This window comes from Dreissena polymorpha, chromosome 2 (assembly GCF_020536995.1).
Source record: "Dreissena polymorpha isolate Duluth1 chromosome 2, UMN_Dpol_1.0, whole genome shotgun sequence".
In the NCBI taxonomy this organism is placed as follows: Eukaryota; Metazoa; Mollusca; class Bivalvia; order Myida; family Dreissenidae; genus Dreissena; species Dreissena polymorpha.
The window spans coordinates 72,381,848-72,394,185 of record NC_068356.1 but is presented as its reverse complement, the minus strand read 5'-3'; the positions used below and the strand labels follow the sequence as shown (position 1 = coordinate 72,394,185).

At 32.4% G+C, this 12,338-nt stretch overlaps 1 protein-coding gene across 1 annotated transcript in view; it reads left to right on the top strand.

Annotated features, from left to right (window-relative positions):
- The first annotated feature begins 570 nt into the window (after window positions 1-570).
- The window catches only part of LOC127869807 (cholecystokinin receptor-like), a 25,870-nt gene continuing 14,102 nt past the window's right edge, over window positions 571-12,338 (top strand). Inside the window, exons 1-3 of the mRNA XM_052412466.1 lie at window positions 571-696; window positions 1,110-1,197; window positions 11,430-11,672. Coding sequence (XP_052268426.1) covers window positions 571-696; window positions 1,110-1,197; window positions 11,430-11,672 — 457 coding nt within the window. The remainder of the gene's footprint in view (window positions 697-1,109; window positions 1,198-11,429; window positions 11,673-12,338) is intronic.

The window sequence follows — 12,338 nt, the reverse complement described above, 5'->3', positions numbered from 1 at the left end:
TTTCTCCCATTTTAAAATGGGATTTTTTTATTACTATATATTTTTATATATAATTGGCATAAAACCAATATACAGTCCTTAAATAACGTTAAAATACTTGCAAACGCAAATAAAACACGTTTTTTAAAATGTTCAAAATCCCATGGGATTTTTCTCCCATTTGCAAATTATGGGAGAAAAAAAATCCCATGGGAGAAAAAATCCCATGGGAAAATCGAAAATCCCATGGGAAAATGCAAAAATCCCATGGGAACCCCAACTTTGCTTATAAATTTCATAGTGAAGAAAACGCGTTTTTTGAGTGAAAATAACCAATTATTAATCAACGATAAGACTTTTATCGCATACTATGTCTCAAAGTAGCAAATCTTTAAGAAAAAGGGTACTTAAGTTTGCGAAATTTCGGTTTCGCAAAGTTTTTCCGGTGGCCGTTTAATAGTAAAGCCGGCATTGGCTAAAACATTTAAATTTGTGAAATGGTGGCTTTTTGCTTCATCGTTTACGATGGAAAAATGTCCACAAATATACCACACTAACCGAGTCTTATGCAGATTTCACCTGTAAGGCATTATGGGCAAGCCACACTGGTGTTCGATGGTTACGAAGACGGGTCCTTCTAGCAAAGACAACACACTCCAGAGACGAGCAAAAGACGTGAATCCTATTGTTGGGTCCACCAAAGAAATAGAATGTAATGTAAAAGGGATAATATTTTTTCACGTGACAAAACAAACAGTTATGATTGCTCTGATCAACAAAGCTCTATAAAAGGGGATGTAGTGTTGTTGTGTCACAAGGGGATGTAGACATTGGTATTACAAAAGCAACAGTGGATCAGTCCTGTAATATCACCACAACGTTTATTGGCGAGGATACAGATTTGCTGAACTTGCTCATTCATTACTCCGATAGGAACAATGAGACCAGCTTATATGACTTCGGATCTGATTTAAACAATACAATATTCCATTTGGAAAGAATGTTTAGGAAACGAAGTGTTCAATCAGTTGCTCTGTTTTCATTCTTACATAGGCTGAGATTCTACTTAAAGGGTTTTCAGCATCGATAAAAAGTCGTTTGGACTAATATAACCTGCTCCTGTCATTCAGTCATGTGCCAGTTCATTCCTCCTCCAAAACAAGTCTCAAGATGGAATATCAAATCTTGGCGAATGGTTGACGGTTGATCTGTTTGGTGGTAAGTCCTTAGAATCATTGAATCATTATATTTTCACAAAGAAAAATGGCAACTACCTAAACATTCGTCACTCCTGAGCGACTAACCCAACATCGCAAGCACATGCACATCTGCCGAAGCAGCCGTTGTTTCGCGATGTGTCCATATGATCAAAAATATAAACCTTAAAATGTAAAAGAAGAACACTATTCACAGAGGAAATATATGCACGTGAATATGTTCTGTATCTTTAGAAATTTAAGCATTATACTTACATCTTAACATTTATGAACATATTTGATTGCAAACGTTGGTACTGGTTTTCAAGTCATTGAATAAAATCTGCATAATACGTATGTGCAAATATAATGTCAGTTAGTGCTTTGACTTAAATTATTCGATTGAAAATACTTTAATTTGAAAAAAAAATTGAAACTGAAAACAGCGCTCATTGATAAAAATTCGACATCGTTAGGGTTTTATCTACTTATATTATTAATTTGTAATCACAACAGGTAACGCTATATTTCGTCGCGTATATATAAGTATTCATTTATATTTATTATTAAGTTTTCTGATGCTCAGATAATCCAGATAAAATAACGCAACGAAATCGTATTACTCATTATACAATTAACAATGTCAAAGAACATGAATTTATTGAAAATCATACAAATGTCTTTCGGGGGAAACATATCTGAAATTGAAATGTCTGCCCAACTGAGCCGCGATTATTGGGTCTAACGGTCAGCACGTTTTGATACGTGTCAACTTATCCATGAATGCCAAACCAGATTACGCGTTCAAGTTCAATTTGTAGGAGACATACGCTATATTGAATACACTGAACGTCGCGTGTCTTTGAAATATGTCTATAACAAAACATCATTCCTTCAATGCACTGAAACCTGTTGTTGCTTTCAGGATGAACCACCTGGTACAGTCAGGATTATACATTTGGCAGACGGCAGTGGAATTTCTAAAGAAATATTTTGATTGTTTAGATTCCAGAATCGACAAAGCATAACACGGTTTATAACTTTCTATTGTGAAAATATAAATTGATCATGAGCAAAAAATGAATATGTACAGTCTATTATTTTAGATATAAATAATGGAGAAATAAAGGCTCGCAATCCAAATACGTTTATGAATAACATATTATAAAATATAAATGATTCCATGTTTAATTCGTTTTACATTTGCGTTTGCCTGCTATACCGGGAATTATAAACTACTCTTGTCTAACTACTTATAAGAGCATCTCTTTCACCGACATAACATTGCCGCACTGATAACTGATGGTGAAATTGGCCGGTTAAGCCGAGAACTTACATTAACGGCGACGATTTATCATGGCTCATAAAATGAAACGCTTCGGAAAGCGCTTGATTGGTTTTGTTGACCCTATATAATAATGATTCTTTTTTGTATTCGCGACTGCAAAACAGTTGTTTGTGACAACAACACTTAAATGCCTTAACATTTGACATTTAATACTTTTAAACACTGTTTATTGATAACACTTGGCTTGAAGCTACTTTCAATGATTTTAATGTTTAATATTATATTTGTAATATATATATATATATATATATATATATATATATATATATATATATATATATATAATGCAGAGTCTAGTGAACGACGTACTTGTTACACAATTTATCGTGTTGGAGTTGTTGTTATTTTTCAAGTTGATTCCTTAACATGTTATCAATTCATGCAAACAATATTAATTTAAAGGCATGTGTTGTATAAAAAACATTTATCACATCTCATTCCCCGAATTCCCTCAGATTTAATTGATAATAGTATTCCCAAAATTCTATACAGCCGATACTAAAATATACTATCGTAAAACGAAAACAATGTATCGAAATAATGCATTTTGTGAAAATACTTTGACCAGTGCATAAAACATCTGACAAATATAACGGCAAAGGCAAAACTAAAACGTCATTATATATAACTTTTAAAGGGACGTGTTCACGTTTTGATAAATTGGCACAATTGCAAATAAAATTGCAATTTTTCATTGTAATTGTGTTTCTTTGCCAGATAATAGTAATATTGAACATTTACTATGCATCTTGTGACGATTTAAAAATCTGACAATTATAAAGCGTAACAAACGCTAAACGATATAATGATTTGGATAGTGTTGGTGTTATCGTTGTATTTGTAACATAACGAGGATTGCTTATATACAGTATAAAATACCTCTGCAACTATATCAGCACGGATAGCCGATTGGTTTAAGCGCTAGACTTGTACTCAAAGGGCGAATGGTTCGAGCCCAGGTGTGGATTATTTTTTATTCTTTTTCTTTATTTTTGCTTTATACTGGCACTCTTTCATTCTATTATTTACATTTATCAATTTAAACCATATATCGGCAAGTTTGAATTATGCCAAAATCTGTGAACAAGTCCCTTTAAGTATTCATTCCAAGTTTCATGAGCCATTTCTTAAACTTAAACTTGCAAGGAAATGTCTTGATATAATCCTGGCACGGATGCCTATAAACATGCCACCCATCTACTAAGGTATTAGTATTTTATCTACAATAACTTCAAATGGCTTATTTTATGTATCGTAAACTTCAAACGACAATGTTTCCAATATTTTCAACAATCTTCAATTACCAAAAGAAAACACTGATGGCGATGCAATTGATCACTTAGTTACCCCATTTGTATACCATGCGTCATGAAGCCAGTTTTTGCAATGCAACTGCATATAAATTCAGAAACCAGTCTTTTTATAACAGCTTCCGCGTATATTGCTTGAATAACTGACAAACTGTTTAAAGGCCGTTTGATATTGCATCTTTACATCATCGAAAAAGTATATGCACATGCCTTGAGATAAACGTAACAAAAGTGAACATTTCACTAATCCTTTAGCTTATACTTAGGTAAAGTTAAGCGACACCTGAACATAAATGGTGATACTGATTTGTTCCCACCATATTGTAGATAAATGACATGGACTTATTTCTTTATTTTAGACTGTATACACATGTTTGCTCAGCTTAAATGCCAACAATTTATTGCATGACTGCTCAACACAAAAAACCTACATATGGTAGATACCTTCCAATGCAATCTAGTGAATACATAAGCATTACAACAATTTCACTCTCGCACATCGCAGAGATATATTGGGAAAAAAAATCATTACAATGATTTTACAAAGCTTACAAAACATCGTGTTAACGATTGTAAATAGTGATTATGTAATAATGCCAAATGCGAACAATTTACATTGAAATACATTTAATGTATTGCTCTATTCGACGATCATTGTGCAATACTTATCTCGAATACGCGCTTCGTCGAAACGTAAGCTTGAATACGCTATGCTTCTTGATCAAGAGTAGTTCGGCTAGCAAGAATAACGTTCTCGCAAAATATTAAACAGACATTCTATTGGCTCCACGGGAATTCACTATTTCAACTGCGAGGTATTTAAACAGTTATACGTGGATGATATTGACCGCTCTATGTACCGTATTAAAAATGTATTTATAATGTTCATTAGTTTTTGTTCGTGTAATTTCCTTAGTGAGAAGGCATCTCATCTATTTAAATGATAATTAAAATATGAACGCCAAAAATAGCCCCACGTACATAATATATCGTTCAAAGGTAGTAAACACACAATTAGGTACTTAGAAGGTTTTTGTGTAGGTTTTTTTTAACGTTTTGATGATGATTTTTAAGTTAAGTGAGATGTTTGGCTTGAATCTAAATTGATTAAATGTGATGTTCGTTGTTCAAAGTTGTTCAAATATTAATTGATGTATTCCTCTTCATCTATAAGTGTTTTTCTTACAAACTCATCTCGTATAACGTTTCAAGGACTGTATTTTGTTTATGGTTTTCATCCCCCGACATTTCTTTGAAATTAAACAATTGACTTCATTTTATTCATCGTCCGTATGTAAGTCGCGCTTGACCCTGATAGTATAGATGCATAAAAACAAATCAATGTTTTATACTTTATAACATTTAAATTCAATTTATTCATCACGTGCATTTGTTTGTCTAACAAAACGCTTTATAACTATTTTAACTCTTGTGCTATGTTATTGGTTTCATCCTTCCAAATTGTATGAATTAAATTCATTCTATCCATCATTAAACATGTACATGTATCGCGCAAAACTTTTATATTGTAGTTGCATATTTTGTAAAAGACGTGTGTTTCGAATTTATTATTTATATTCAATTTATTAACCATCCATTTGTATTAGTCGAACAAAACTCTCTATTACAGTTACATATTTTGTTATTTATGAAAAATCACACAAAAAATATTATTATATGTATATGATAAACGTAACGCAATCAAGATTATATTTACCTAAATGCAATTATGTTAACGTTGACATTTATAAGTATATGAAGATATAGACGAGTAAACGCGTGACGTCACGCGCAGCTGCAAAGTTTAGACTCCGCCCACTGGTTGGCAAAAAGAGGTCGAACATATAAGCGCATATAAAGAAGGTTGACATAATCATCGTTTTTATTGATAATCATGCACTATATCACATATAATTTTACTAATTATCTTTGAATAAAACATTAGCATGCAATGAAATGCATTTTTGGAACGATTATATTGCTGTTATTATTAGTTTTTACTAGCAACGGACTCGGGAGTGGAACACACTATACAAGCTCGGTTCGTGGTTACCACAAAAATCTCTCTCCATGGCACATCTTCGCGACCATTTTTTGTATAAAAAATTCTCATAAATTGACATTCTTTCAGAAAAAATGAACTTAATGAACGAACACAAATAATTATGAAAACGAACAACAAATTGATCTATTTTATGTACGAAACATAAAGTAACTGATTTGAACCTTTATATGTCTGTTAAAACTTACCTTGTTACATATTAAATAAGTTCTCTTGATAAATGTAACTATTTTTATTTAATTGTTCACACCAATTTTGACACTTTGTTTCAGCACTTTAACCCGATGTTAAATTGCACATTTATTCATCACAAACCGATTATCTCGTTATGATCGGATACTGTCCAGCATGGTGTCATAAACCGAGGGACCTATACTTGCCTAAGGTCCCTGCATAAACCAGTGTCTTGTCATTAAACAACATTTATGACACCTCCAAACCATGTCATATCTTGGCATATTGAGCAGTCATTTCAGCAAAATTTTAAAGCCAAAATATAATTATAACAGTTGCTTTAATAAAATATTTTAACATATTAAAAAAAATGAAGACCTTTGTCCGAAATGGATTAACAGAAACTCGTGTATATATTTATATTTATAAAATTTGTTGTGTTCGGTGGATTATCGATTTTAATTCTCGAGTGATCATAGAAAATAATATTTATACGAGTGGCGCAGCCACGAGTGAAAATATATATTTTATATGATCACGAGTGAATTAAAATCGATAATCCACCGAACCCAACAAATTTTCTTTTTATTGTATGCTTTTTTTTTCACAGTTTATAAACATTGTTAAAGAGTTTAACTAAAGAATTTCGCTGGGAAAATGACTTCATTTAACATAAACAGTGAAAATTATCGATAATTTTCACTGATAATTTTCATTGTTTGAAACAGTGAATTTTCAGTTTTAATTCACTGATATTTCTCTATAAACCACCGGAAAGCATAAAATAAACACTTTTAACTGCTACACAACGTATATTTAGCGGGTACCGCCAAATATGCAAACACCGCGATTACGCAAAGATTGTACGTTACTGAAGTATACGAAACACCATCATGAAAACAAGCAATCACAATAGGGAAAAACATACTTGCGTGAAAAATTAAATATATTGTATCTTAAAATGCTACATTTTTATCATTCCTTATCACTAGAGTTGATTTTAATATACATGCAAAGACAGTTCTGTTTGCACAATATGCGGGGTTTTTCATTTGTATGCTAAAATTTATTAATATTGTTATCAAAGGAAACGAAACAAAAAATCATTTTAAATGGAAAAGAAATAACCACAACATTTAAAAATTGTTATACATGTATATTCCGCTTTTTAGGACTTCGTTTAATAATTGAAATGCACCTTTTACACTTTCGACCGCTGATGAAAACATAACAATATATCCACACCACTTATAATTATAATCAAATTAATATTGTTTGGTTATTTTTTAAATATCATTTATTAAAGTCTTACTATCAGAAAGAATACGGCTAATTTATTGTTATATTATGTGGACTTTGTCAGTATTTATAGTCTTCCAACCACGTTTACTCTGATGCTAATAACTAATTCGTATTTTTTTTTAACAGGAAAGTATATTTATGAATATACATTAATTTATAATAAATATGATATATTTGCACTATTATTTAAAAGTTGTTATGTTTATTTCGGTTTTATTATCAATTTATTGACTAAACAAAAGCCCTTTACACATGATATACGTTACTGTAACCACTGCTTTTGCCAACCAGTCAGTGCGCATGCGCGGAAAATCCCGACTGTAAACAATTACAATTAACTCGTCTATACGTCCAACTATTTGTGAATGACAACAAATTGTAACGTTTACGTTAATAAAACATTCTGTCTGTCTGTATGTTGTATTTTTTATTGTATGCTTGATTTCAATAAACTACAAGCGAATGTTTAAAAGAATTATATCCAGATAAGGTATATCGAGTTTTGATTTAAGGATCGATTAAAATATAGTGATTATGACATGTACACAGTGTTTTTCAACAGTGTTAAACATAACACTTTTCATTATTTTTTTGTTAATTTTGTTTCGGGGACTAAACATTTTTATTTACAATTATAACAATGTACAAGTCCATATTTATTCGAAAAAACATACATTTACATGCATCTTTAGGCATAAAAACCATTAAATGCTCTTACCAGGAATACATTATTTGTTCTGAAGCTAAAAATTACTTTCAATACAAATATTTAAATTGGTCTACATTAAGCAAGTGAAAGATGTTGTGAGATTTTTTATACATTTATTTTTGTTTAACAAAAACAGCAATAAGAAAATATAACATTATACATTACATTTGAAGGAAGAATGGGCGTGTAATTAAGTTAAGCTTTAACATCTTTAAAATACCAAAGAATGCAAAACAATATAAATAATCATATTTCACATTATTGCGAATATTGTCGTGGAAATAAAACAAGAACAGAAATAATGGGAAAAGTACATGACACATACGGTTAAACAATAATGACGTATGTAAAAGTAAGAAATATGTAACATTGTTTTCGGTATGGGGACAAGTTACATAAACAATCAAACACATGCATAATGGCTGAAGCCAAATCTACTAACGTAGGGAACGGTGATGTATATAATCCAACAATTTAAGAGGAAAACTAACATTATATTACCGACATTAGACAGCATTCAAGGCGAAAGAGAAATAAAATATTTCTGTCGGTTAGGTAGATAGATAGAGAGATTCTTTATTTCCTCCATTCATGGAGAGCTTTACACATTTACAACAAGTATTTACATCATTTATGTATACAATAGATAATAATATATGTATATTAATATATGTACATGCATATAAACAACAATAGAGAGACGATTTTATAATTAGCACACTCACAAACTAACAAACTAGTCTCAGCAATAGGATTGCTAATTGATTATTCAGGCGATTGTCATCTGTAGTTGATAGCGTCATTTCAAACAACGTTACGATTTGTTCTAATGGTGTCTTTCGTGTTAATTTTATAAAACACTGAAACCCCTTTTGGTAAATGACAGCATCCCAAAGTGATTCACGTAACAGTTCCCTTTTCGAAAAAAAAACACACTGAATGAAGTAGTTTGTTTTCCGTGTGTATCCCACACAATAAGCACACTGTTGGGTACGATCTAGAGAGAAATCCTCCCAGTTGTGCCATCAGGGTGGCTATTAAGGGCGATAGCTTAGGCGAAATCCGGGATATTTTCCAGAGGGACGAGGGCTTATCTACGTGTAGAACATCATCAAGGTTCAATGTGGGACTAACGTCCCGGATACTTTCCAACTGTCTGTGATGTTCCGGAGCGGATACCGATCGTTGGAGCATCTGTTTCAACGCTTGCTTAGACGGGAACAAACCTGATTGTAAATACCCGTCTAAACACGATTGCAGTTGGTATTTATTCAGCAGTCTGTAGATTTCCGGAACGAAGCCTTTGGTTTGTTTGTCGTTCCGGAAATCTTGTTATGGGATTCAAAAAAAATAAATATGATTGTTTGTTGTGGCACGAGACTTGATTCGTCTATTAATTATTCATCAGTGCTATTTGAAGGTCTATGAACTAAGATAATAAATTATGATTTGCATCGCTTTTTTCTAGGTATGTCTAATATGTATAGACCGCCCAGGAGAATCATACCATGCAATAAGTTATCGCTTTTAAAGCAACATTACTACTAAAACATTAACGAAAATTTCGTACAATATTTCGTAAAATAAAGATAATCAATTAAAAATCATTGTTCCTTATGGCTATTGCCGAAATTTCAACGCCAGATGTGGTCTGGTAAAATAGATGTTTGTGGATACAAAATTTTGTTTTTTTATTATTGTTTTGCATATTAAATTCCATTTTAATTTCCCGCAACGATATCTATTCATACAACACATGAACACTAACATTGTTCGTGTGTTGAATGAATAGATATATTCGCGGGAAACTAACATGGAATTAATTGTGTCAAATATAAATAATAACTAGCATTTTGTATCTACAAAAATCTATGTAATCAAACCACATCTAGAGTTGAACTTGTTGCCATTGCTATGATGAACACTGATTGTTTAGGTGTTAACTTTATTTTACGAAATACTTTACGAAATTTTCGTTGATTTAAGCTTTATAGAGGCTTTAAACGCAACCGCCAAAGACTAGCTATTTAAATTAATACACTCAAAGCAGAGTAATAAAAGAATCATGAAACCTCATATTCGGAACAATGTGTCTCTTAATTTATAAACGATAAGTTGTAGTTCCTGTTTAATATTACCTGTTTAATATTATTGAAAACACGAACATCGTAAATACTGTAGAAATTTATCATAGTTGATCATACGGTGCATAATTAAATATTTTTATGTTTTCCATTGTGTCCAAAGTTTCCATTGATATAAATCTGATCAAGAAAACACTCTTGCTTGCCAAAAAAGACCAATCTTACGATTTTGCAATGATATTGATCTCGATATTTACAAAAGCTGATGTATGAAGGCACAAATGCCAAAGGATCTGTCATATTCGCAATATCAGATGTTAGCTTGCACTAGTGAGGGTTTAAATATCTTACCGCCGTTTACCTGAGACATATCAGATTATTCACGTTTGAAGCGTACTGAAAACTGCTGAAAAATGATTTCGGGCGTGCTCTGTGAAAACGGGGTTTAATGCATCTGCGTAAGGTTTCGTACCAGATTGGCCTGTGCAGTCCACACAGGCTGATCGGGGACGACACTTTCCGCTTTTATGATACTTTTTCGTCGAAAGAAAGTCTCTTCTTAGCAAAATTCTTGTTTAGGCGGAAAGTGTCGTCCCTGATAAGCCTGTGCGATCTACACAGGCTAATCTGGGACAACACTTTACGCACATGAATTAAACCCCTTTTTCACAGAGCGCGGCTCATTTATATTTGTCTGCATGACACTTCTTTGTTTAAAAAATATTTGTTTCAGGACACTCAAATTCGTGGATATCTGATTAAAAAAAAAATATGCGTCTGTCACTTTCCATTGTATGTATAATAAACTCATGGATCAGTCAACCCACGAAATGGACGATAATTAAGGTTGCACCAATAATGACGCTTTTCAGTAATTGGTATGAATGGTGTGGTGCTTTTTGGTATTTGTAAAAATTACATATTATGGATATTAAATGCTCAGTCGTAATATGGCTTTCCTTCATTTGACACAAGACCTAGAGACCATTCAGTATTGAAGTGGCAACTCAAAATCTAATAATCAACAGCAACTGGTTTTGGTCCTGCTGTCGCGGACATTTCTTCAGATTAACTGCGGGAGCTATTGTGAGTGGTATATTGGTCGGAATAATTCCTCTTTCGGCTGCGTGTGCTACAATAAGGTGAATACAAAGAAATGGAAATCGGTGGAAGTGATTCATTTCAGAGTTTCAATAAAACACTGACTGAAATGGTAAACAATAAAACTAACGATAAGGTAAAAATATATATATCTTTTTCGGCAGAACTTAACATTACTTTATATAGCTTAATATTTATATTGTCGGTATGTGGAAACAGTTTGGTCATAATAACATTGATAAGAAACAAAAAGATGCGCACAATAACGAACCTGTTTCTGGTCAACTTGGCAATCAGTGACCTGATGCTGTCCATGCTCTGTATGCCCTTCTCCCTTGTGGCGACCACGCTGCTGCGAAACTTCATATTTGGAGAGGCTATGTGTGTCATAATCAGATACTTTCAAGGTAATGTAATATTGTATCTATTTAATATTTTCGTTAGTAACTTTAGATGAACTAACTTATAAACACAACCAAGTGAATCGGGTATTCGTTGCTTTTGTTTTAAGTGGTGATGCATGTATTGCTCTTGAAGGCACATATTTTAAAACAAGCTCGTCAATTTAAATCTCAATAGTATATAGGTAAACTCTCTAACTTCCTTTTTTCCCTATAAAACTCAAAATAATTCAGGTGAAAATAACACATTTGGTATGATGGAATAAATCTATACATGTAGATCATGATATCTTTTTTTTAAATTTCAGATAAAATAGGTATATGACATTTAGCCCGTTACAATAACAGAGGGTATATTCCACTTAATCCGCGTGTATCCCTCATCCTCCATTCGTAATTCAAAAGTAGTGCATATTTATAAGAGTTCATTGTTTCTTCTGGTTTAGACATTATTTAACAATGGCATTCTGTTTGTTGTAAATTCCTCATTGTATAAATGTATAAAACATGTTCACGCATTTCATCGGAGACTTCAGTAGAAGAGTAACATTTGGGGTGCTCTTATTAGGGTACTAGGCTTTGTTTGGATGTCACTGCCGAAACCCTCCTTTCTTAGGATTCCAAGCAAGTCGGTTGTGTAATATTCAAATTCGTCTTTAAGGCACATTTTAA